Below are 27,753 nucleotides of genomic sequence, written 5' to 3'. Positions count from 1 at the left end.
CCCCCCCCCCCCCGCAGGTGTGAATGCTTCAAGAAAAGCCCACTAGAGGGGACACACGCTGGAATTCACCCTCCCCCATCCCCAGAGGAGCCCGATGAACTTGGGCAACTCAGGCCACCTCACCCTCACCAGGCTCTACAAGGGGCAGCACCTAGTGTTGGGAAAGAGCTGGGGCTGCAAAGGGAAAGATGGGGTTTGCACGCAAGGCTGCCCCTTGCTGCATGGGTGACTGGCAAAGTTACTTGGCCTGGAACCTGGTCTCCTCTTCTGTGTCATGGGAATAATCTCCACCCCAGAGGCACTTGTGGGGCAAAGTATGTCTGAGCTGAGCTTCTCTGTGAAAATCAGGCTCGTTCAGAGTACTTGGGATAACTAGGCTGTCTCAGGTGGGTCCTCCGGGAAGCAAGAGCCAAGAAAGGATTTTAAGTGCAACCTCAGAGAAAGAGAGGAAAGGAGCAGGAGAGGAGGGCCCAAGGCAGTGAGGAGGACTAGCACTTGTGGAGGGAGGGAAGGAAGAAAGGAAGACTGGGTAGGGAGACCTCATACAGCCAGCCATGCAAACTCAGAAAGTCTGGAAGGACAACAGGGAGCTTAGAGCAAAGAGCCTATGGAAGGATCCCACTTTGGGTGGGAATGCCCAGGTCTAGCACCTGGTTGTGCCCATCAGTGGCTAGGAGCAGCCTGGAGAGAGTGTGGCCTCCAACTGAACACCGCATCCCCTTCATGAAGCTGTCAGCTCACCTTGGAGAGAGAGCGGACTAGTGCACTGCCACGGCTACCCCCAGCATCATGCACGGCCACACGACTGAGACAAAACCAACCAGTACGTTCCATTTTATTGGCCAACTGTGAATGATTCTGAATTTACCTAAATGGATCCAATCAGACTGCATCTGAGGACACTTGGGGGATACGCTGGGACACAGATAATCTCTTTTTTGATGGATGTTAATAAGAAAGGAGGTAGCTGCAGGGGCTGCTGGAAGCCACCTCGGGCATATGCAGGGTGTCAAAATTGGGATGAAATCAACACTTAAGGATGGTAGAGCAGAGAAACTACAAGAAACAAGGCTTTGGTCCCATCATGGGGCAGCTGGGGTAAGCCTCTCCTGAAATCCATTCTGTGCCTGGACTTCCCAGTTCATGAACTAATAATAAACTCTCCTTATTGTTTGAAACAGTTTGGTCAGTTTTCCTGTTATTTATAAGAAAGTCCTCCAAGTTGATCAGTAATCTGGGAAATGGATGGCCTCTGAACTCCACGAATAAGAACAATCATGGTGTCAAGTCGAAAGGAACTACGATTCATGAAATGGTGAAACGGGGATCCCAGGCTGCTGTGGGACCTCAGGGCAGATATGTTTGAATCTTCATTTCAGAGAGGAATGTGACTTAACTCCACGTGTCTGCATCCTTGGGCGCCCGACCACTGGCTTTTCCTTGACCAGCTGGTGTCTTCGTCCTCTCCTTGCTATTTTCTCTGCTACAGAGATTCTTCTAATTCACATTTCTTCTCCTTCCTGAGTTTGCAGGACTGACTCCAGATCTGCTTTGTGACTCTTCTCAATGCATTTCTCACCATGAGCAACCACTGCTAAGGGCCTTTATGCTCTGCACTTGCCAGTGCAAATTTCGGAGAATACAGATCTGCTTCTCCCAGCTCGTGCCTGTTTATAGACACCAAAAAGATGCCGATTCCACTGTCTGCAGAGGAGGCTGGGTATGTGTTTCTTTAAAACTTCTCACATGGTCCAAGTATGCTGCCAGAAGCTTAGAAGAAACCCCTGGTTTTCTAAAGTTTTCCGGGTCAGAAGCCCCAGCCTGCCCTTGGGTCAAGTTCAGCTCTGATGCAGTCAGCTAGGAGCAGAGTGAAGGGCCTCCTCCAGTGGCGGGTCTCTGCCTAGAGAAGAACTGAAGGGGAGACAGTCCCTGCTTGACATGCTTAAAGCAAGAGAGGCCTCACAGAGACCCTGGCACAAGGCAGCGGCCCAGCCCGTGACGGCTGTTAGTAAAGTCTGGTCTCCGTTCTCATTCACAGGTGCACCGTCTGCAGAACGCGCGAGGCTGCTGCTGCTCCACAGCTGAGGACGAGCTGCTGGGAGGCACCTGGACAAGCCAGACGTCCGTGCTTTTGGCAAATACACGCACGACGGGAAAATTCCGATGAACCCAACTCTGGTTCTCAAGGAAAAGAGTTTGTCTGGAAGCTACGTATGTGCAATTTAGAGGACAGACTTCAATTCTGAAATGTCCGTTTCCTTGTTTGATGCTTACCTGCTTTTACGAAAGAAAGGCGTCGGTGGCTGGGTGGGCTCACCTGTCCGGGCGACCTCTAACAACACGGCTTTGAAGCGGGCGTTTCCACTAAAACACATAGAATTTTTCAATTACAGTACTATAAATATATTTTCTCTTCCTTATGATTTTTTCAAAGATTTTATTTATTTATTTAGAGAAAGAGAGTGTGAGAGTTGGGGGAAGGGAAGACGGAGAGAGAGAGTCTCAAGCAGACTCTGTGAGGCTCGATCCCCCAACCCTGAGATCATGACCTGCGCTAAAATCAAGAGTCGGATGCTTAATGGACTGAGCCACCTGGCAGCCCCCCTCCCCTTCTCCTCTAGCTTACTTTATCATAAAAACACATTCTGTAATACATGTAACATGCAAAATATGTGTTAACTATGTTATTGTAAGGCTTCTGGTCAACAGTAGGCTAATAGCTACGTTTTGGGGAGTTAAAAGTTTTATGTGGATTTTCAACCCTTAATCTCGGTGTCGTCAAGGGTCAACTATATATGCAAAATTAAGTGTTGGTGGCTTTATGTCAGCAGCCCTCTGCATTCCACAGTGGGTTTTTCTCTAATTTTAATTTTACAGAAGTCTGAACACAAGAATTCTGGAACCCAATGCTCTGTGGCATAGCCTTGCAGTTACCACACTTCCCACTCTGATCCCTTTAGCTTTCCCTGGATTCAAGGCTCTTCTAGCGGGACCTGGCCCCGATTCCATGGGAGTTCAGAGGAGGGAAATAAGTTCCAGGCAGGAAGAATGAAGGGTGGCCTTCTAGAGGAGGGCCATGTAAATGGGGCCGTGAAGGATGGGTGAAATGCCCACCTATGCAAACTAACAGGGAGAAGAAAAAGCAATGCATGAGCAAACATGTTGAGGTGAGAAAACACAAAGCAAAAATACAGTAAATATTTAACTATGTACTGTGGGAGAGGCTTCATGAGAGGCAGTGGATTGCCTGAGGGCTACTGCGTTCGGGAAGGACGGGGGCGGTTTCTGGGCTAGTGGTCAAACTGCTGGCACTTCAGAAAGAATTCTGTAAGCTGGGCTCTCGAGTCACTCAGCCATTCCCGCTGTTCTTTCCCCTGACTGCTCACTCGAAGGAGAGCCGTTGGGATACGTGTCCCTGGAGAGAACTTGGACCACAGCATACCCCTGCCATCACTGCCGATCCCGGAGACAGAGCCTTGAGCACGCGGGCCTCGCTGGAGCAGGGCTGGCATGGCGAGCTCACTGCCTGCAGCGCCCCTGGGATGAAAGGACAGCACAGAGCAGAGCCTCCTAGCAAGATTCTTCCCGGAGGTAAATCCTCTCTGTCCGTTTTTTTCCAAGGGCTCAGGCATCCAATTCCACATTCATCCTTTTCCTCCAGCTTATCTTTTCATGACTTTGGAGAGCAGTCTTCCTTATCTAGGAAAACAAATGGCCTCCACGGAGAACTCAAAACAGCGAAGTCATTTATCTGTCTGACATGTGTTTCCCTGTTTGTTTTCTCCAGCCTTGAGACAAGAGTTGTGTCAACTGTGGATAGCTGTGCCCCAGTCACTTGAGAGGCATGGATCAATTTCCAGCTGCATTTATCACTTGCTGCCTTAAATCAAGCCTAATCAATGCTTCCTTCACTTGGTATGGATTGAAACTATATATAACGCGCGTGGAGAAGGGCCGGGAAAGGGAGCAGATCACAAACAAGAATTCCGTCGGGGATTCAGACGGAATGATGTTAAGGAAACGTTTGCAGTTTTTGATTCGCTCTCATGGAGATGCCTGACCAAACAGATCTGTTTATGAAGTTTCACTTCAACCCACCTGACATGCAGCGTCATTACATAACCGATCAGTTGATATGAGGGGACTTTTGCAACTTCGAATATGTTGTAATACATTATGAAGATTCGGTATACTTTTGAGTAAGGTTTAGTTCCTACATTGTCTTCAACTCATTTCTATTTTCTTTTAGAGGTGTCTTTGTCACTACTGACTGCATGGGGCAATTTCTAGTTATAAGATAATAAGATAATAAAAATTTCTTTGAAACTAAATAGATATCCAGGGCCCTCTGATAAAAACAATTTTTTTTTATGAAGCCTTAGAGCGGAGAAAACTTGACCCTGTCTCTCCTTCCTCCAGGTCTCCGTCATAGAATTTGATCCATACAACCAAAGTGGATTTTCCACTAGCAGGTGTGAAAACCGCCCCCCAGCTGTTCAACTAACTTAGAAAGTGGTAGGGAGCAGCCCTGTCTCATTTGTAAATTAATCCTGTGCCAGTGAAAGATGATATCAGCAGAGTTACTGGCACCTAAAACCCATCATGCCCACGGCAAGGCCCTGGATTATTCTTCAAGGATAATGGGAGAGGAGAGACAGAACACAGAAAAATAGGTCAATGATAATGCGAACCCAGAAGATGAGGCAGTGCTGTGATTCATTGACATAATTAATATTTCTCTCTAATCTGCTGAACTGTGTAGACTTTTACCACTGGCATGCCTCTGGAGCGATTACCAGGGCTGACTCATTTTCACAGTGCCGGCTCCCCCAGTGACCTGTTGTCAGGTAGCTGAACAGAGCCCTGTTCAGCTCTGGGAAGTCAGAGAAGAGTAAGAAACCCTCATGTTGGTTTAATACTTTCCAGTACATAAAGTGTTTTGAACATACAGTCTCATCATTCTTTAAGATAAGCAAGAAAATAGTTCTATTCCCATTTCCAAAAGGAAGGAGGTGGGTGTTACCCCTTTGCAGGCTGGTCACACCTGAGCTCTAGCTCTGGAACTCACCTCCTCACCTCATCAACCCCAAAGCCTTAGTTCCTTCCACTGAGCTCTGACCAGTCGCCGAGGTCCTCTCCTGCTCTTTCCCCAACATATTTGTTTCTCCCATCACCCAGGCTTCTTGGGAAACTCATATGGTTACAGGAGATCCCTAGAGTTGCGTGGCAGGTTGTTGAGTTAAAAAAAAAAAATCAAATAAAAGCCAGCACCTTTGGACTTGTTTTGGGTTACAGACATGGTGTAGTGTTCTTAACTCATCTTAAACAAAGACAGGGTAATGTGATATCACAAAGCTTTAACCCTCTGTGAACGAAGAGAGGGTAGGTAAGGAAACACGGCAGACACGGAGTCAAAAATTAAGGCGCCCACTCGTATCGTCTTTGATACTCATGAGAGTTATTTCATGAGCTCCTCTGCTCTGAACATGTCCGGGAAGGACATGTTTGCTCATTCTTTGAGGAAGGGAGTAACAGGTTTTTCCACCCATGGCAAGCTTCACAGAAGGAGATCCTGTGTAGATAACTAAATAAGGACAGAGTTGGTAGAAGGAAGAATTTCCATGGCTTTAAACTTTTAGACAAGAGTGGATCTGCTTAACTTGACGTTAGCAGAAGTGAACGAGGAGAGTAACAGATAATGCATTTTCAAACTGGCTTCAAGTAATGTGCCACTGAGAAGAAATGCATTTTCAATGGTCATAGGGATTTTGAAGCTCTCCAGGGAGCCTGAGAAAAGTCTTGAACATATTCCGACAAAGCTGTTAGAGTGTTCAGGAGTTAACATGCGTGTCAAATGGCACAGTCACCCCAACTATCCTGTTAATACAAACTGAAATTTATATTGGAAATACAAATACTCGCAACCTATATAAACCTAGAGTAAAAGGGAGCATACCCCTTCTTGAAATAAAAATGCTACTGCGATTAATACAGATCAGATTTCATTTCATTTCCTCCCCAGAGCAAATTGGTTTATTTCATTTGTTCATTCATTCAGCAAATATTTATGGAGCGCTGAGAATATGGGCACTGATGATTCAGTGGTAACCAGACACGACACAGAACCCGCTCCCTGGGAGCTTACACTCAAGTGGGAAAATTCACATTTAAAACATTAATGGAGACTTAGAATTCCAATCAAGACGGAGTAATAAACACCAGATTTAGTCTCCCACCCAACATAACCAAAAAAACCAGGAACAGTACATGTAACAATGGTTTTCAAGACACTGGATGTCAGGCAATGAAAGACAGTGATTCTGAGAGATGGGAAACAAACACAGTGAGCTGTGTCATGGTACAGACACTGTCCAGGCTGCATGAGGGACTCCAGTGGACTCCGGAGTTGAGACAGAGCTGAGGATGAGGGGAGACCGAGGCAGCCAGCATTTGCCGGACAGAGGACCAGAGAGGAGAGAGCTGCAGAGGCCAGGTATCTGGAGAAGGCCCCTCTAATACTGGTGAGAGTACTTACTGCTGAGACCATGTCATCCTGGGAAAGCACGGTCTGAAAGCATTAGAGGGAACAGCACTCAGCATTCACACAGATGCCTACTTCCATCACCCAGACTGGAGAATTTGTAGTCCCGGAGGCATGGGAAAATCTTTCCTTAGTACCGGGAAACAGTTCATCCTAGACTGAACACTGTTCCAGACCCGCCTAACAAACTACACAAGCAAGACGCACAAAGATCAAACTATTTCTAAGTAACTTAACTGCATCCCCAAACAAAGCTGAAGAAGGTAAGACTATGTATTCAGCAAGGTGAAATTTACAATGTGAGGCACCCAATCGAAGGTTACAAGGTGTGCAAAGATGACTCATAATGAGGATCTGTATCCAGAATTTATAAAGAACTCTCAAAACTCAAAAATAAGAAAGCAAGCAACCCAGCTTAAAAAAAACATGGCAAGGGATTTGAACAGACACTTCACCAAAGATTTGTGGATGACAAATAAGCGTCTGAAAAGAGGCTCACCAACAGAAGTCGTAAAAAATGCAAATTAAAACCACAGTGAGATATCACGTCACTCCTATTAAAATGGTAAAAATGGATCACACTCAGCAATGACAAGAATGTGCAGGGCCTGGAACTCTCATTCACTACCGGTGGAAACGTGAACTGGTATGGCCATGTTGGGACACAGTCTGGCAGTTTCTTAAACTGTTAAACATACACGTACCATACGGCTCAGCCATCCCACCACTGGATATTTACCTAAGAGAAATGCAAGCATATGTCCACACAAAGACTTGCACACAAATGTTCGTAACAGCTTTATTTGTAACAGCCAAAAGCTGGAAACAACCCAAATGTCCATCAGTAGGTGAATGGAAAAATCTATTCAATGAAATACTACTCAGATTGAGGAAAAAACAAAAACCTTTTTAAAAATGCCCTCTTGAATACATGCTACATCAACAAATCTGAAAATAATTATAGTGAGTGAAATAAGCCTAATTTTTAAGAGAGTACATATTACTATAAATTCAATTTACATTAAATCCTAGGAGACACAAACTAATGTTCAGTGTCAGAGCAAATCAGTGCTTGCTGGGGAACGGAGGGGTGTGTGGTATGTGGGGGTAGGGGAGAGGGGTAGCGAAGGGGGACGAGGACACTTGGGAATGATGGGTAAGTACAGAATCTTGGCTGCAGTGATCATTTCATCTCATGCATATATATGTCAACACTTACCACATTGTACACTTTAAGTACATGCAGTTTATTGTATGTCAAGTATACCTTGGTGAGGCTACTAAAAATATTAATGGGAGCGCCTGGCTGGCTGGTAGAGCTTGTGACTTTTGATCTCAGGGTTGTGAGTTCGAGCCCCACGTTGGGTGTAGAGGTTACTTAAAAATCAAATCTTGAAGAAAACCACGTTAATGGGCTCTACATTCTAGAGATTCTGGCTGAACTGTTATTTCACCTTCAATATTAATTACGCTTTGGCAAAAATACTTTAAAACTTTATTTTTAAAGTTGTACCAAGGAAACCAACAGGTAACAACATCAGCTCATTGAAAAACAGTGTTGTATACACTAAGAAAAAGGACAAAGTGAAAATGAAGAATTATCCTTCAGTAAAGGAAACCAAATCTGACGTAATTCTCAATGGCGGGGAAGACCACTTGCAGTCAATCACTTGGTGTTTGCTGGTCATCTCTGGCCCGCACGCTGCTGTGGCTTCCAGTAGCCGAGTCCTCGGGTTCAGAAACTTGAACGGTCGAGTTCAGGTGCTCTCCAAGCTCATCTATCAGTGGCCCGGACCCTCCAAGGGCCTGGGAGGAGGAAGGTGGCTTTCCGGGACTGCCATTCGATGTCGCGGTGGCTGAGTTTCTGCACACCCCACCGTCCACAATAAGAAGGGTGCTGCTTCCCTCCAGAGAGGGGCCTCGCAGGGGATCTGCTGTCTCAGATTCACTCTCTGTGAGCTCCCCTCGTTCTGAGTCCGAGCCTTCAGTCTCAGAGGACGTGGTGCTGTCTGATTCCTCAGAATCACTCGTCTCAGGACTGGAGGAAGGGGTCTGCTGCCTGGAAACGGACCGGGCTGCTTTTAACACAGTTTCTTCCTCCTGCACAAGAAGTGCTGCGGCTTCCAGTTCTTCCAGGTCTAGTCCCAGCTGGGCCTTTGTCAGGGGCACTTCCTTTAAGGCTTCTGCAAGAGCTGCCAACTTTTTGGACCTTGAAAGCCATTCGAAGAAGAAATGTAAGGACTATTCATTAATTGGCCCAGGAACAACAAAATAAAGTTGGATCCATACTTCACGTGACACACCAAGATAAATCCCCAAACAGATCAAAGGTATAAATGTAAAAAAAAATGGAGCAAATGGAGTATTACAAGGAAATGCAGGAGATTCCCTTTATGACCCTAGAATGAGGAAACCCTTTCTAACTATGACTTAAAATCCAGCAGCCATGGCGTGCCCGGGTGGCTCAGTCAGTTAAGTGTCTGCCTTCAGCTCAGGTCATGATCCCAGGGTCCTGGGATCAAGCCCCATGGAGGGCTCCCTGTTCAGCGGGAAGCCTTTTCTCCCTCTCCTCCTGCCACTCCCTCTGCTTGTGCTTTCTGCCAAATAAATAAATAAAATCTTGAAAAAAAAATCCAGAAGCCATAAAAGACTGACAAATTCAATTTTTAAAAAAAAGTCTATAAGACAAAACAACAAGACAGAACATCATAAAGTCAAAAGGCTAATACAAAACTGAGAAAAATATTGGCAACTCATGTCACGGAGCAAGGCCTAATCTCCCCAACAGAGTTCTTTTCTTTTTTTTTTCAAGATTTTATTTATTTATTTGACAGAGAGAGAGACAGCCAGTCAGAGAGGGAACACAAGCACGGGGAGTGGAAGAGGAAGAAGCAGGCTCCCAGTGGAGGAGCCTGATGTGGGGCTTGATCCCAGGACTCTGGGATCACGCCCTGAGCCGAAGGCAGACGCTTAAGGACTGAGCCACCCAGGCGCCCCTCCCCAACAGAGTTCTTAAAAACGGATATAACAACTCACCAGAAAAATGGACAAAAGACATAAGCAGACAATTCCCACAAAAGGAAATATAAATGCCTCTTAAACATATGATAAGACGTTCGACTCCAGTCCAATAAGAGAAGTATAAACTCAAGTCACACTGAGATACGATTTTCATTTATCATAGTGGCAAATACCCAAACATTAGATAGCACGACTAGCAAGGCTGTGGGGGGAAAGGCACCTCCCTACACTGCTGGTAAGAAATTAAACAAGTCTGACGCCTGTGAAGGAGAAGTTGGCAATAACTTACACAACTGAAAATGTACATACCCTTGACCCAGCAATCCACATCTGGAAGTTAAACACATAGGCTATAGGACAGAGGCCTATAGCCTCCGGCACTGTTTTTAATACCCCAAAATGGGAAACAACGAAATGCCCCTGACTATGGGACTGGTTGAATAAGTTATGGACTCTTCACGCAAAGGAAGAGTCTACGGCTGCGTAAGGAACGAAGCTGTCCCCTGGGCTAAGCCAGATATACTGTATCACAGCAACAACAAAAGGCACGCCATATGTATATGCTACCTTTTACGTTAAAAAACGAGAAAGAAATATAAACACGTCTATTTGCTATTATACTTCTCAATTAACTCTGGAAAGCTATAGAAAACACTAGCTTACGTGGGGGAAAAAGGGGAACTAGAAAGGTGGAGGAGGAGAATGGCAAGAGGGAGCCTTTTCACTGCATATTATTTTTTAAACCTCTGTGAACGTTAATACCTTTTCCAAATTTTTAAATATACAAAAAATAAAATGCAGTACTATAAAGAGCAGCATGAAGTGCTTTTTATTTTATCAGAACACCGTTTCATGTTATGTCAGAGGGTATTTTTCTAAATTTGTAATGTTACATTATACTAAATAAAGCTTTTTAATTAACTTGGATGAATTAGTTATTTTCCTTTTGTTATGAAAGAAGCAACGAAAAGTCTACTGCAGGTGTCCAAAAACCCTGTCTTCACACTCCCAGAGAGGGATATCTGAAGTGACAGAGGAAACGGGTGGCAGTGAGTGAAAGTGGTCAGCACGCTGACATGGCTTCTGTGTTTCTCTAAGTTCAAAGGTGAAATGAGCGTACAGAACATTTAGTGGCTTGGAGACACACTGGAGGAGGGTGAGTTCACAAGATGAGTTCACTTCTAAAAGAGCAGTCCATCCCATAACATTGAGAAAATGAAGCTTCGTTTCACCGGAGCTGAAGTGACGAGTGGGGCAATGGGAACGAGTGAGCAAAGGTGCTATTTTTCACCTAAGTGCCTTGATGTATCTGAGGCCCTTTGGTTTCGGAATATGTGGCGTAATAATGGCTTTGTGCAGGGAAGCTCCATCCGCCCTGCTGCCCCTCCGCAGTCAGTGCTCAAGGGCGGGTGCGCAGTATAGCGAGTGGGGTGAATGGCCATGGGCAACAGCCATCACTGAGGGCAACTTTCTCATATGCAAGCGAACCCGAGGGTCAGTGCTGGAATTCCCAGAGCTTAGAAAAGGGCAGGTGGCTAGGGTAAAGAGAAAAACTAGGATAAGAGCAGCTGAAGTCAGCTTAAGATTCACCAATGGGTTATACGCTGTGGATGCTCTCACCAGTTTGAGACGTCTCTAGGAGCACGGTTATGGAGTAAGATGGCTGCAACCTCATTTATACCCATGTCCAAGCAGCTGTCAAGGGTGTCCACTCACCATATATTTTGAAACCTTGACAACCACTGGTAAAGACTCTGGTCCGAGTAAGTGGACCAGTCTGAAACACCCCTGTCCTACAGCTCCGTCAGCCCAGGAGCTAGTTCACTGCCTTCTTCTTCCCTGAGGCAGGTCCCCTCGGGGTAGTGACCTGCACCTTTAAGAGATAAACAGCAAGGAATCTGGGAAAGAAGACAATGCCTCTTACTAAATCATAACATTAGAAATAAAATTTTAAATAAAAGCTCTTACTTCACTGACCATACATCGCACATTCTTACAAGCCACGACAAATACTTCCGACAATATATGAAAGATGATGTTCCACAAACACTCGCTCCAAATGACAACGTCATGGGTCAGTTTCATCTTTGTCTGCTTTACAGATGACAAACAGAAGCCTGGAGGGGTAAGAGATCAGTTGAAGTTTACCCAGCTATCAAGGCGCAGTCAAGACCGGAAACACATGCCTTAGAATTCCAGTGCGCTCCCTCCTCTGCCACAGGGCCTCCCACGAACATCCAGGCTCTGAAAAGTTTCCTGTCCTAAGACCACATTCTTCACTTCTCCCCAGTTGGAGCTCTATTCAACATCTTCCAAATGAGCAAGTTCTGACAAGCACGGAAGTCTGCAAACACTGATGGCTTTAGCTTAGCAAGCTTCAATGAAGTACGCATCTGAGCCTCAACTACAGAGGCTTAGGGCTGGAAGAAAACATCTGGATTATTTTTGTGGATACAGTGAAGAGAGCAGATGTGTCCGTTCTGAAGGTGAAACTATCTGCATCTTTGTTATTGTCTACTATACTGTATCTGTCATGGATAACAGAACAAATTTGGAATTTCAAAGCCACTCACCTGTAATCCTGGCTCTTTTCAGACCCAGTATGCCCCACATATGTGAGACTAAAAAGGATCCACTCTGACAGGCAGGAAAGTGGCCCAGACGAGCCATGTGACCCTAACAGGACTTGTGCTTGTTACTGGGTAATAAGAATTTCTATCCTTCAGTTTGTTTCTCACTTTAAGTGCTATATTACGTTTAAAGTGACCCGTTTATATAAAATATGTAAAAAAAAAAAAATGGGGGTGTCTTGGTGGCACAGTCAGTTAAGCATCCCACTCTTGGTTTCAGCTCAGGTCATGACCTCAGGGTCATGCAATCAAGCTCCACGTTGGCCTCCATGCTCAGCACAGAGTTGGCTCGAGATACTCTCTCTCCCTCTGCCCTTCCCACTCGTGCTCTTTCTCTCTCTGAAATAAATATTTTTTTTAAAAAAGTTATGTAAAAAATGAATTCTATGTTTATTTATGATTCTTCACCATGCTGATTCATCACCATTTCTTATTAATCCCACTTTTACTACTACCTCAAGCTGGCTAATTTCCTAAATTAATAATAAAGTTGTGATAGAAACCTTAAGTTTATGGAAGAAGCATTCTGAATTCTTCACCTAAAGAATGATAGAATAAAATGGAATTAAAAATTTCAAAACATCATTGATGTAGAATGCGACCTAATGGTCCAAGGAATGAAAGTTGGGTTTGTTTCTATTCAATTATTTTATGCAGATAACTTAGCAATCATTGTTTGCAATAAAAAAAAAACCTATTCATTTGGAGGAAAAAAATTAAGTCATGAAAGAGGAGCCTTTTTGTTCTTTCAACCACTGGTACAATTAGAGTTGGTTCTAAGTCTGCCACTCCTTGTAAATTCTAGAACCTAACTCCACAATGGCCCTTTCCATTTCAGAAAGCACCTCATTTAATGTAGTTAGCGGTTTTTCACTGTCACACTGAAAACAGACAGCTAGTTCATACTAAAAAGCTTTGTCGAGTGACATTATTAGTTAACCAGAAGGCTTACAAAAACCAGGTACAGTCAGATACAAAGCAGTGAAAACACTGAGTTATGAGTTGTACTTATGGTATGTATTTTATAGCTAAGTGAAGAGCACCTATTTGTTAAGAATGTATTCAAACAGGAGTGAAGAGATTCACCCTTTGAAAGAGACACGACAACTGGATCACAGTAATGTCATATTTTAATAAAATACTCAAGACAGGTTTTCCTTAGAAAGTTTTTGGAATTGTAATCCTACCATGTAATTTTAAAAAAAGCTTTCATTCTGTTTGTATATGTGAAATAATATCCTCTTTGGAGGATTTTTTAAAAATTAAAAACGGCTCTTTGACAAGTCCCAGTAAATACCACTACCATGAAAGAGTACCAGTAACAGCTGGAAGTACGTGCCTTTACCATGGCTAAGCTAATAGAAAATTTCCTCAATTATTTTATATTTTGGTGACTGAGTTAAAGGGGGGGTGGACTGCATGGCCTTATGAAACAGCCAAAACAAAGTACAAAGGAGTCCTAAAACGTAGGAAAACCTGGGTATAAATAGAAAGCACACATCCTGTTTCTTGTTGTAGAGTTTTGTCTCCAAATATCAATCAACTTTTCACCACTTCCTGCAATAGCAGATCTACTATAAATCTCGTAGTAACTGACTAGGTTTCATTTCCTCTGCCAAAACCCACTAACCTGCCAGGCATGACATACTGACACTAGAGCCGGCAACTGATAATGTAAGACGGGGCGCCAGTGTGGCAATTCAACAAACATTTCATACCAGATGATGGAATACACTGACTTGGCCTTTTAATTTCAAAGGACACACACACACACACACACACACACACACACCCCAGGTTCTGTCTGGGGACAAACTTTCTTTTTAAAAGCTATTGATGATAATGGCATATAATACTAATTCCTGTCTATTGAAAAGAACCAGTTCCAAACTTCAGAATCCCCTGCACAAAACACACTCATGGAGCCCGATGTCAAAGAGAATGCATTAGCTTTAAGAAGAAGTTGCTGGTGACAGTCCTCTCTTGAGAGCTGCCATGAAACACGAGTACCTGCTGATGCACAGATGAACAGAGAGTTGTGCGCTGTTACACTAGACCAGTGAAAACCGCCTCCAGCTCAGTCAGTAACAGAAACAATCCATTTCTTTAAACAAGAAGCTATTTAACACAGAAAATACTGCAAGTTATTTAAGCCATATTGAGTTTGGGCCAGTGAAATCACTTTTCACCCTATTTCCAACTTGACGTAATACCTCTCTGGGCCTGGGCTATGCAAATTAACATGTAGTCTACGGATCAGCAGGATAATTTTCTGAAAACGCCCGGTATTAGTTTCCTAGGACACAACAAACTACCACAAACTGGTGGCTTAAACAACAGAAATTTCTTGTCTTACAGTTCTAGATGCTAGAAGACCCTTCTAAGCCTCCGAGGGAGAACCTGTCCCATGCCTCGTTCTTCGCTTCTCGTGTTGCTGGCAACCCTGAGCGTGCCCTGGCTTGTAGACCCATCACTCCAAATTCTGCCTCTGTCATCATACGGCACTCTTTCCGTTTGTCTGTTTCTTCACATGCTGGCTTCCCTCTGGAAGTGTCTGTGTGTCTCTTCTCCTCTCCTTACAAGGATACCACTCATACTGGAGTAAGGGGCCACCTTACTCCAGCATGACCTCATCTTAACAATCAATTACAATCTGCAATAACCCAATTTCCAAGTAACATCATATTCTCAGGTTCTGGGAATTTGGAGGGGACACTCTCCAACATACTGCATCCCTTATAGCTGAAACAAATAGACAGTGTAGACGCTCATTAATGGAAGATAAATTAAGACCAAAAAACGTCACTTAAGGTAAATCAACATAAAAGGCCAAAATTTAATAGTAAATAGTAACAAAAAGTTAAGATTTCATCTTCAAAAAAAAATTACAAACTACACAAACAAGTTCATAAAATATTTAATAACTTAGTATGTAGGTTATAACTGCAACTATGTACCATTTCTCCAAATGAACACAGAATGAACCCAATATTAATTATGTTTATAACTGTTCTAACAAAATTACAGTATAGCGGTATATAACACTCATCACTTTAGGTCAGTCTTTTAGAGCAAATCAGAGAATAATCACCAAGGCATCAACAGTTTTCTCAAGGGCCTTCCAATCATGTGATACTCAAATGATTCCTTTGGCATTTAAAGACTTCCCACTAATGTCACTTTTATTGTAGAGTTTTCTTTTTCAACTATTAACTAATCCCACGCTTCCAAGCCTCAATGTCAGTGGCTGTGTGTTTCCCTCAAGCACAGCTCCTGTATCACTTTCACTGCCCTTGTGAAGTCCTTATCTTTTGCCCAATCTGCAGTGTATTTGCACCATACAGTATCAGATCAAGAAGAAGTCAAACAACAACAACACTGGCCGGATGGGTGGGTAGGATGCTAGGAAGGAAATGATATGCTAGAATGGGGACTAAATTTATTAAGCGGTTTGAGCATTAGTGAATATTTCTGTGTTTTGACTATCATCACTTCTCTTTGTCACTCTGTTAAGTAGAGAAATTTGAATGAATATTCAGAAATAAGGACCCCCCCCCAGCATGACATACATATGGAACTGCACTAGATACACACACACACGCACACACACGCACACACATGCACACATTTTTAGAGCAAAGTAAACGACTTCATGTAAAAATAAATTGCCAGGGTAATCCCACCTACGTTAGAGCATGGTAGGTGAATGAAGGTTTACCCAAATCCAGAGAGGCCACTATTTACTTCTTCACTGATACCCACACAAGAATTAGAAGGGTGAAGGTGATAAAGAGATGAAGAAAGGTACAATGTTCATAAAGAACTGTTTGAAAGAAATGGACTCAATCCCTCCCTGAAATGGTTTTGCATTTAGGCCAGACCGAATCAGATTAGCAGAGATGGAAATGTGAGGCCCATCAATTTGCCATCCTTCCCTCCACTCCCCCCACCCCCAGCAGAACTGCTTTTGCTGAAATGTGCTTCACTGTAATCCTCCAAACTGGTGTTCAGAGTCGATTTCAAAACTGGCCCCCAAACTCTGGGCACTGTCAAACTCGCAGGCCTCCCTTTCCAAACTGGCTGTCAGGAAAGTAAAATCTCTGACCCACCTGGCATGATGGAATGTACCCGAAGCTCCGTCTTGCCTCCTTTTTCATTTTGTTGCTTTTTTCCTTCTTTGACCCCCACCTTTAATTAACACCATTGTTGTTTCATACACACACACACACAGGCATGCACACACGCACACACACACACACACACACACACAGAGAGAAATGCTTTAAATAATTTCTGGTACAAGGCAAAGAATAAATATGTAATCTGAATGAAACCAAACAGCCGGTTAAGTAAAAAATACACAAAAATAAAAACAAAACAAACAACAAAAGAAACCCACTTCTGTTGGATAGAAAAGGATATGGGGAAGTGAGGATTCTGGGTCCAAGGCTGAGACAGATATATTCTTCTCTAAAATGATTCCATGAAGCATGACAGTTTGGGTATGTAGGACCTGAACAATTCTGACAATATTTCTACATTTCATCTATGTGAAAAGGGCAGACAGTGTTGTTAGGTAACAGAGGTGAAGTACTTTGACCTCTTAGCTGTTCAGATGAAACGGCTGTTCGAATTCTATTAAACTAAGTGGAGGTCAATCAACAAGACGGAGAAGGCATTACTATGAAGGGATTGGAAGAAAGGGACTATGGGTAGAAATGTGCCCCCCACAAAGATATGTTTAAGTCCTAACCCCCAGAACCTGTCAATATGACCTTAATTGGAAATAGGATCTTTGCAGATATAATCAAGATGAGGTCACACTGGGTTTGGGCAGGCCTGCAATCCAATGACTCCAGGGGGACTGGTGTCCTTAACAATAGCACCGTATGAAGATACAGAGACAGAGAAGGCCATGTGATAATGGTGGAGGAGACTGGAGTGATGTATCTACATGCCAGGGCATGTCAAGGACTGCTCACTACCACCAGAAGCTAGGAAAGAGGCATGGAACAGCTACTCCCCTGAAGCCTCCAGAAGGAACCAAGCCCGTGGAGGACGCCTTGATTTTAGACTTCTGGCCTCCAGAATCTTCAGAGAATAGCTTTCTGTCATTTTAAGCCACCCAGTTTGTGATCATTAGTTACAGTGGGCCTAGGACACTAAGACAGAGGGGTATAGGGATCCAGATCTCTAGAGCTGAACAGAAATCAGAAAGCACTGCATACCAGCTCCTGGTTTTACAGATAAAAAAAATTACACCTCCAAAAATATCAACAGCAGCAAGGCACAGACAAGTTTCCTTCACCAATAAAATGCAGAGAATGGATCAGTCTGTTTCTAATTCCCCTCTGAATCCAAACACCACGGCCCCACATTTCTATGTTATGATCATGATGTTTCTGTGTCTAAAAACCTGCAATGGCTTCCCAAAACAGAATAAAATCCAAACTCCCCAGTGAGGACAAAGCACCCGAGATCTGGCCCCTGGATCCTGCCTGACCTCAGTGAGGTCACCTGCCATTCGTGTCTCAAGGCCCTTGCACTTGTTGTACCCTCCTTCTGGAACATCCCTCCCCTAAGTATTCCCACACGGGGTCTTACTCATTTAGTCCTCAGCCAAAATCCCACCTCAGTCTTAGAAAAGGAGTGTATGTAAAGCAGTGCTTCTGAAGCGGTTTCACATCCTAGAACACACAGACAGTCCCATTTGCCTGGCACGGCACGGAGTCTGCCTCCCACCTGCCATCCTGAAGGCTGAAGGGCCAGTATCATCACTCCCCTGACACTCATTCGTGATGCCATGGACCACCGGCTGTCACGCTCTGCCCTTTGCCCTCCAACTTCGTATACCCAGACCTACTGTTAGGAACTTGGTGAAACAGGATAGTTTTGAGGTCTACAGAAGTGGAGGTTCTGGCTGAATTTTTCAAAAACGTCCTTTTGTCTCCGGTTTCCCATCTTGAAAGCAGAATGAAAATGACTGCTTCCAAATTTCCTGGCATGCTCTGAGAAGGAAAGACCGGGTTAAGTGATTTAATGTGTTTATTTCTTTGTGTGCTTGTTCTAAATGCTAAAATTTTCCGTGGTTACAAAATATAAAGTTAGTGCGCTAGGCCGCTTTCACAATACTGAGACAGGAAAATACTTAAGTGCTGGTATGCTTACCACGTGCACAGGCTGAAGCATGCGGCTCTCCAAATTATGACAGGAGTCAAAAACTCTGAAAATCCAGAATATTTGTCCACTCACTGGTACGATACACAGTGGAATGTCTTCTTAAACACACATCGCCATGGCATGAAGCAGTTAATCCTGAAGCACTCTGTGGTTTCTTAGTGACAATCCTGTTCTATAAAATGAATGACAGTGGTACACTGCCTGCTCCCTGGTTTGGCTTTTTCGGAATTATTAACTGTCTGACATATCACATAAGCACTGCCTCTTCCCACTCACTGGGAACCATGGTTAATAGGCTCTCTGAAGGAAGTCTGGAACCTTTGCTTTCCTAGGGAGAAAACAGGAACGACATGATAGGACACAGCTCTGGGACAGACCGCTCCTCCCAAGGGCCAGGAACAGCGCTAAGTGGCCACCTCTGGGGCAGGCCTGCTGTACCCTTCTCTGCTCTTACACAAAACCACTCCGTGCTGTGCCCATCAGGACAGCTGACTGATAGAGTAAGGGCAGCGACTGAACTTGTCTCCCCTCTGTGGGGAAGACAGAGCTGAAGCACTGAGCTCCTTCCTGAATGCAGACCCACTACGTTTGTTCCTTGTTGGACCTGGAAAGCCCTGGAAGGGAAGGAGTCCCGCTGGCGTGTCTTAGCACTGGTCGGCAAAGAGGAAAGTGCTCAGCAATATGCCACCTGCAGTCTACTCACCACCCAACCTCCCCAGTTCCCCCACTTCACACTCCTTACACAACCACATGACTGCATGGCTGGCCGTGCACGTTCTTAGACTTAATGTCCTCAGAACGATCTGCTAGATTTGTTTAAAGTTGTCCCAAGGAGACCTTCAAGATTGACGCTGAGTTAGAACACTCACAAAAATAATGCTGAACGAGGGAGCCTCTGTGAGGAGGAGCGTGTCCAATGAGGGTACAGGATCACGAAGTGGCTCCCGTGTCCTCTCGGCAAACTGGCAGGACCTCTAACGCAACACTCCTCATTGCAAACATCTTTTTAAAAGGCATGGCATGTTCTACCAAATACAAAGAGAATCTCAAAGTATGCCTAGAGAAAGATCCATTAGTCATCTCTCTCAATGTGTGAACTATACACAGAAAGTTGTTCTCTGCAGAAGTACATAGCTCACTGCTATGGAGTTGTTCCCCAGGTAGTGGTAAAAACCAGTCTGTGCGGCATTTCAAATAACATTTTTAAAGACATTCCCCCCCATCTCACCTCCCCAGACATCTGATCTACAGACCAATCCTAGTACTTGCTGAGATATAAAATAATAATTCCTATTAATTTTCCTTCTAGTACTGCTTCCAAACCCCTAAAACTGCTTCACACCTATCAAACACCTGAAGATGAACCCCCAAAAGTCTTTATACCCGCTGTATGAATATTTTACTCAAAGTGAGTGATTTTATCTAATTTGTGTAGTATAAAATAAAGCTTACTTTCCTAAAACAGATAGTCTTTTTAAAAATGAGCATAAAAGGTTTAGAAGACTTCATTCTGTACCTGTAATCCCAATTAAAATTTACACAGCAACAAGAGGAAACCTTCTACTGGGGTGGGGGGAAACCACACAGCCGAGTCTTCAGATGCTTCGATGATTATTATTATGATTAGGAAACTGAACAGGGTTTTTGGCTGACCTCAGTCGCTTGCGGGTCTTCTGCCTCCATGCTGACATTTATTTTTTGCCAGGAGAGTATGTTTACCAACACATTTCTCTGTAAAATGATAGAACTGGACACTGTGGTCAGATTTTTCAAATCACTTCTCAAAGCCAAGGGATTTCTTTTTCTAATAAACTCCACCTGCATGTAGATTACATGCATGCACAGATTAACACTCACAGTGAATATTTCTCGTATCGATGATGAAGTCTTAAGAGGAATCAACTCGTCCGCTTTCATTCCGTAAGCTTCCTCTTAACAAAAAGAACTACTTAGCACTCTTCGAACTAACCCTGGGGCTTTACTTTACATTACATGCTGTCCCCTCAGGAGTTATGCCATCAGACTGCAGCACTTAATTCTCCTCTCATCAGCCAGAGACTAACCATTTATGCCTCTGGCTAATTTGCTTCTAAATAAATGATCAATTTCCTCAAATAAAACTTCTACAGAAAATCCCTAAATTTACCACAGGTCAACAATGCCTTATCTGAAAAACCCTGGGATCTCTATGAGTTTTAACCTTTCCGAAATTTGTTTGTTTTCCATTTCAAAAAAGTAATTCTGGATCTATACTACTATGCCATATATGACCCAACGCCCCCGGCAACAACCTGTAATCAAATACAAATATTTTTTGCAGCAAAATGTACGTTTAGTCTCTCCAAGTGGACTAAATAAAGATTATAAATAGCCTCATGTCAGGTGAGTTCAGGTCAGTCAGGTTTTGTTGCCAATTGCCCTGAAAATACGTGTACTTTCAGAACTTTCTGGGTTTTAGAATTGTGCACAAGGGGTTGAGGACCAGAAGCAAGGAGACTGGGCTGCAGTTTTTCAGCTCAACTGCCCAGGTCCGAGGTTAGTCTTTTGACAAATATTTATTGAGCACCTGCTGTCTGCCAGGTTTGGTGCACATAATGGTGAATATAAAATGCAGGCTCTGATCAGAAGATCAGATCGTGTCAGTCTGTGGAAGGCAAGAAACAAGCCATCGCACCGTGGTGAAGTAAGTTTATGAGAATGATTAGCACAGGGTGCCCTGGGAATATCCGCCTCAGGGGCTTTGAGAGTCTTGGCTATGGAGGAGACAGTCTCTTCCCATAAGAGAATTCTATGCACAAACCATTCTGTATTTTAAAATGGGGGCAAGAAGTCTACCAAAGTCCTAATTCTGCCCAGACTGATGACTTCAGTGCTTTTCTTTAAATTTCAAATATTAAATTCTTTGAGGAAAGAAAGACATGTGTTTCTTCTTTTCTGTCCCTACTGTGCTGTTCCCTATACCAGTACTTAGTCTGTCTATAAGGTATAGTAGATTCTCATTACTCGCTGATTCCCTACTTGTGAATTCGCCTACTTGCTAAAATTTATTTGTAACTTCAAAGTCAATACTCTTCAGCATGTTCATGCTCATTCACAGACACACACAGAGGGGTGAACATTTTAGTTGCACGTTCTCAGACTTCTTGTTTCAGCTCTCAGACTGAAAAAAGTGTCCTTTTCACGGTCTACTGAGTGCCACATTGTTTGCATTTTGGGCTTTTTGATGATAATTTCACTGTTTAAAACAGTCCCCGAACTTACTGTCAAATTACTTTCTAGTATTCTTTTTTCTTTAAGATTCATTCATTCATTTGAGAGACAGAGTGTGTGTGTGTGTGTGTGTGTGTGTGTGTGTGTGTGTAAGCAAGCAGGGGGTGGGGCGTAGAAGGAGAGGGAGAGAGAGTCCCAAGCAGACAATGTGGGGCTCGATTTCACAACCCTGAGATTGGGACCTGAGCGAAAATCAAGAGTCAACTGACTGAGCTACCTAGGCTTCAAGTGCTCGAAGGCTATAGTGTGTCTTATGAAAGAAAGTATTTGTGATTAGATAAGCTTTGTTCAGGCTTAATTTACCATGCTGTTGGCCATGAGGGTCACTGTTAATGAATCAACAATATATATTATTAAGGTCCCTTTAAACAGAAACACAGATAGAATAAAGGTACATATTGCCTGATGAAAATGTTGTGACCAGAGGCCCATAGGAAACTAACCCTGTATTTTCCCTAGGAGCAAAGGCTGAGTTTGCTAAGTCAGGGTCTGTAGCAACTTTATAGAATATAACTACTGTGAATAATGAGAATCAACTGTAATTTAGTACTAGCCATGAGGCCACAGAAGAAGGACAGCCATTTCAGGGGGAAATGGTAAAGAGAAGGGGGGCAAGAGCAGAGAAGGTTTCCTACAAAAAAGGTAATCTACACTCAGACATTCTTAAAGCCCGTGAGAGCAATCCAAGTGAGAAAAGTGGGACGGTTTTGGTGACACGGGAACGGAATCATAGTTCAAGACCAATAGCACCGTTAGGTCCGTGGCTACATCCTTGGACAACAGGACAGATGGACATCATTCCACAAGGACTAAACACAACTGACCCTTGAAAACACAGCTTTGAACTGCACAGGCCACCAACATGCAGATTTTTCTCAATAAATACAATATAGTGCCATGAGGGTATTTTCTCTTATCGTTTTCTTTTTTTTTTTTTTTTTAAGATTTTATTTATTTATTTGACAGAGAGACAGCCAGCGAGAGAGGGAACACAAGCAGGGGGAGTGGGAGAGGAAGAAGCAGGCATCCAGCAGAGGAGCCTGATGTGGGGCTCGATCCCAGAACGCCGGGATCACGCCCTGAGACGAAGGCAGATGCTTAATGACTGCGCCACCCAGGCGTCCCTCTCTTATCATTTTCTTAATAACATTTTCTTTTCTCTAACTTACTTTATTGTAAGAATACAGTGTATAATACATATAACATACAAAATATATTTAATTGACTGCTTATGTTATCAGTAAGGCTTCTAGTAAACAGTAGGCTATTAGTAGTTAAGTTTTGGCAGAGTCAAAAGTTATATGTAGATTTTTGACTACATGGACACGGAGGCAAGGGTTGGGAGGCAATGTTCGGCAGCCCTACCCCCCATGTTGTTCCAAGGTCAACTGTACTCTATCTTGGAATGTGGCAGGAAAGAGAGACGCACCTAAGATCATCTATTTACAAGGGAGCTTGACTCTCAGACTCAAATTCTGAAACGTCCATCGTTTTGGATGCTCCTTTTTTTCCCCTCATTAAATCTTCCAGAACAGGGGCACCTGGGTGGCTCAGTCAGTTAAACGTCCGACTCTTGATTTCAGCTCAGGTCATGTACTCAGGGTCCTGGGACCAAGCCCTGAGTTGGGCTCCAGACTCAGCAGGGAGTCTGCTTGAGGATTTCTCTCCTTCCCCCTCTGCCCCTCCCCTCACCTGTCTAAAATAAATAAATAAATCTTAAAAAACAAAATCTTCCAGGACAGTAATTTTTTTAAAGGCATAGTGAGCCTTCAGAGAGAGTCAGGTGCTGTCAGCTTCTCTGTACCATAAAAACAGACTTCCCCTAATTCCTATGCAGGCCCCTCTGCAACCAGCTTGATCCCGTCGCTTAACATATATACACACACCCCTACTGGGTGCAACCACTTCTCACATGTAAGGAATCAATGGAAAAGTCTGCTAAGACTTAGGGTACTCAACAACTACCTTAAGCAGCCCAGGAATCGAAAGCCATTCCTGACAAGAGTGCTGACAAGTGTTCAACTACAGAAATTCAAACTGGGGGGCGCCTGGGTGGCACAGCGGTTAAGCGTCTGCCTTCGGCTCAGGGCGTGGTCCCGGCGTTATGGGATCGAGCCCCGCATTAGGCTCTTCACTATGAGCCCGCTTCTTCCTCTCCCACTCCCCCTGCTTGTGTTCCCTCTCTCGCTGACTGTCTCTATCTCTGTCGAATAAATAAATAAAATCTTTAAAAGAAAAAAAAGAAATGCAAACTGGGAAAGGCTGGTTTTCCTGATGCTTGCTTATGCTATCTTAACAACTACTTGAACTAAAGTATCAGAACATCCTGAAATGACGGTCCCTAGCCTATTCAAGGGGAATTTAAAAATATATTTAATAAAGGCAACTGATAACAATAACTAATACTTGATTTCTCTCCTCAGTAAAACCTTGCTACTTCAAGGGTAATCCCCGGACCAGCAGAGCAGGGGTATCCAGCACTTGTTGGAATGGCAGAATCTCAGGCCCCACCACAGACCTCTCATTAGAATCTGCATTTCTAACGAGCTCCACAGGGGATTTGGATACACAAAAGTCTGATGAGCACCACTCCAGAGGGTGGTGACTGTCAAGGTGATGATTATCACCACCGAGCAGCGTGAGATCGTCTTGTTCCTGGGTCAGTTCTGGAGGGCTAAGCATTTGCTGTCACCTCACACATTCTGGAAAGGGCAATCTGACTGTGAGCCAGGGCTCTGTCACCCAAAGCACAAACATAACCTCCAGACTGCACGCATTCACCAATGCTGGTTCCAGGTAAAACAGCGCAAGGAGCCCTACTCTAATGGTCCTTTTGGCTCAAGAGTCATCACCTTGGCCTCTCTTGATCGTGAGGTTCATTCTCAGAAAAGTTTTCTTTCTCAATCTGCTCTTTTCATTCATTCACTCAGTATTCACTGAAAGTATTAATGTGCCCAAGCACTGAACAAAACAGACAAGAATCCTTGTGCTCGTGGAACTTATATACTCTTTTGTAGGAAAAGACAGACACTAAACACAAAGTAAGTAAAATACAGAATGTGCCACAGAGTATAAGTGCCATGGTAAAGAATAGTTAAAAAGGTGGCTCAGCAGTGCTAGGGGCAGGGGATGTTCAATTCTTATGAGTGCTTCAGGAAGGCCTCACTCAAAGGTGACAAAAGGGATCAAATATAGTTGGAACAGCCTGAACCGTGGGACCCAGCTTCACTCTTGCTTTTTACCAATTTCATTTCTTCTGGGCTTGAATCTCTAGGATACTAAGCTCACTACAACACTCACACTTACCCCTTGCTCCCAGTCCCAAAAGCCACCTGGATATCAATTGCCACGTGGCTATTCCTAATCTCTACATCATGTAGGCATGCCTCAGCTACTCCTCAAAACCTTTTATCCACCTGAGCCTGAGACCCAACCTACGCTGTCCCATGGTCAGGGGAAATTACGACAGGTCACCTAGTTTCTAAAAGGAAGACCCAGAGGTTTAGCAAAAAAGAAGAAAATTTCTGGCTTGACCAGAATCTGTTATACTTCATATTACAACTTAAACTACATGTAACTATCGGACAGCTCAAAAACCTATCATTCTATAGCGAACTTCTCTAAGAAAATGTAAAAGATGCCACAGGAAGGCCTCCTGCTCAGCCACCAGGGCAACGAGCAGTAGAGAATCCAGCATGTCAGCCCCAGCTATGTACTGGTGGCAAGGATGACGTTAAAGGCACAATTCATTCCCTTTTAAGGACCAAGCAAAGCACTTTGTTGAAATCTCCACAATCTCAGAACAGAAGATATCGGAGAGATAACGGAGTCCAGGGTTGTCCCGGACAGCTTTACCTAACCACGGAAAAGCTCTCTATCTGCGCTGTCCCACACGGTAGCCACTAGTCACACATGGCTACTGAGCACTTGAAACACTGCCAGTGTGACTGAGAAACTGGATCTTAAATTTTATTTAATTTTAATTAATTAAATTAAAATAGCCTCCTGTGGCTATGAGCACAAAATTGGACCACACAGATCTAATCTGAAGCCCTAATTTTCTTTGACAAAGACGAGGCCCAGACATAGCTCAGGCCACAGGGCTAAACACAGCCTTGAGTACTCATATTCCACACTGGAAACCAGACTGGAGGGTTTTCAAATGGCTTTCAGATGCAGGAGTCCGTCCGATCCTCTCCTCAGCCACACGAGCTGAACAGGTCTGCACAGCCATCCCTATTTTCACCGGCGCTCAAAAGCAAACGGCATGCGCCTCATGACAGAGGGCCGACCCCGGGGGAGGCCAGGGCTTCTGCCGTGCAGACCCACAATGTCCTGGCTCACACTGAAGCCGTGATACCATCTGGGTAATTAGAGCTTATTCATGACATGAAACAAGATGCTGGAAGAGGACACTTGCCAGTAAAACCGCTGGAGAATCTTTCCTCTGGCCTGGGATCCAATCCTTGTCAAAACAGTTATGCAAATTAAGTCTCTGGGGGCAGTTTCATCAGGACAGGAACTGTAATTTGTTCCACATTTTAAGGTGGTAGCCATGATTCTCAAAAATTAAGACTCAACTAGTGTGTTAACCACCTCTTTAAAAATCCCATGTTCACTTTATCATCAAGACATACAAGCAAAAAGTCTTCTACAATTAGAACTGAGGAGTTGCCAAAGAGTCCCAATCAGACCCAAATTACTACCTAGAAAAATTACTGATTACTAAAAATAAGAATGAAAAAGTGGCTCAAAGATATTATTTGACTAAATATAGGGATACACAGTACAACTTAAACCTCCAGTTAGATGGTTGTCAGAACCAAACCTGTTGGCTGAACAGCATTTCATGTTCCTACACGAACTGGTTGCAAAAGCCTAATTATGGTTTGATTCAAATGATGTTATCAAACGCTCCCTGCACGGGGCGAGACAGAACTGCTTCTCTCCTTCCATTCCTTCTCAGGGCATCTGCGCCGGTTTTTCTTGGAGCCACCTCACTCCACAGAGACCAATCCAGCCCCACCACGAGCAGTTTACAGACAAGCGGGGACTACGGTCGGCGGGAGCCCTGACGCCGGGCTTTGATCCCAGCTGCAGGTCCCACCTGCTGGAAAAGGCAGCTCTTCATTCCCCTGCTCGAAAACACCAGAAATCAGCAGAGATAAGCTGACAGGGAAAACATTATACAAATCGCTGACCCTGCTGCAGGCAGCGAAGAGCGGCCTCGGCTTGGCTTTGATTTTCCGGAGCTGGAGCCCGAGGGGAGACACAGTTTGACTTTTTTCTTTCCCAGTGCTCCCGATGGCAAGGTGCATTCACGCGGAGCCCCGAGGAATACCAAGTGCAGAAGAAAGGCAAGGAAATAAATAAACAAAACAAGAACACCAGCGAAACCCCGGCGAGGGGTACTAAGAGCGGCCAGGAAGAAAGATCACGTCCCTGGTTAAAAGCAATTCGGTTTTACTGGTTTTTGCAAAACCACACAGAGCCCCGAGCTCTGGCTGTGATCTCCGACGTGCTGTGGTCCTGCTGAGCGAGGTCACGAGCCTTCATCACGCGCTCCTATTGTTCCGTGGGCAACAGGGCAGCCGGCCACAGGCAGGAGAGGAGCGGGACGCAGAGCGCTTCAGGACGGGCAGCTCTTGCCCAGACACGCGCACAGACTACTCTCGCTTTTCTAAGCCGCCTATTTGCTGCTTCGTGGTCATTTGCAGTTTGCCTTAAAAATGGGGCTCAAAATGAACCAGTCTGCTTTCTCCTCAGCACTCTAGGGGCCCGCGGCAGCCTCCGGAACTGATCCCACTCTCACGTGGGCGCTGCTGCCATGCAGGTGCCACCGTTAGCGAGTGCCGGGCACTGGCTGGGCATTTCGCAAGCCCTAGCAGTAAAGCGGGGCGCGAGCAAAGCAGGGCTCCTGCTTGCCTGGAGTTTGCCATCTGGCAGGAGGCAAGCGCAAGGAACTTCTGATCCAGTATCAGACCCCTTGTTGGTTCCACCGAGGTCACCAGTTCTGCGGCCCTCACGAGCCACGCAGATGGGAGTCTGGGGGCAGGGCGGGGGTCTGTGCCACAGCAGAGAGCACTTGTCCCACATAATGGAGACAGCTGG

At 44.4% G+C, this 27,753-nt stretch overlaps 1 protein-coding gene across 5 annotated transcripts in view; it reads right to left on the bottom strand.

The window, feature by feature from the left end:
* Positions 1-27,753, bottom strand: part of SHQ1 (SHQ1, H/ACA ribonucleoprotein assembly factor) — a 326,624-nt gene that overhangs the window by 217,585 nt on the left and 81,286 nt on the right. For 3 of the 5 annotated variants that reach the window (XM_040628549.1, XM_040628550.1, XM_040628552.1), the window contains exon 11: positions 2,275-2,364. The exons of 1 other annotated variant lie outside the window; for it this stretch is intronic. In XM_040628549.1, coding sequence (XP_040484483.1) covers positions 2,275-2,364 — 90 coding nt within the window. Of the gene's footprint in view, positions 1-2,274; positions 2,365-8,019; positions 8,751-27,753 lie in introns of those variants that run through there. One more of the 5 variants, XM_008703143.2, reaches the window with a different exon arrangement.

The sequence above is a fragment of the Ursus maritimus genome, unplaced genomic scaffold (genome assembly GCF_017311325.1).
Source record: "Ursus maritimus isolate PB19 unplaced genomic scaffold, ASM1731132v1 scaffold_14, whole genome shotgun sequence".
Lineage (NCBI taxonomy): Eukaryota > Metazoa > Chordata > Mammalia > Carnivora > Ursidae > Ursus > Ursus maritimus.
The sequence above is the reverse complement of the archived record's forward strand: the minus strand, read 5'-3'. Positions and strand labels throughout refer to the sequence as shown.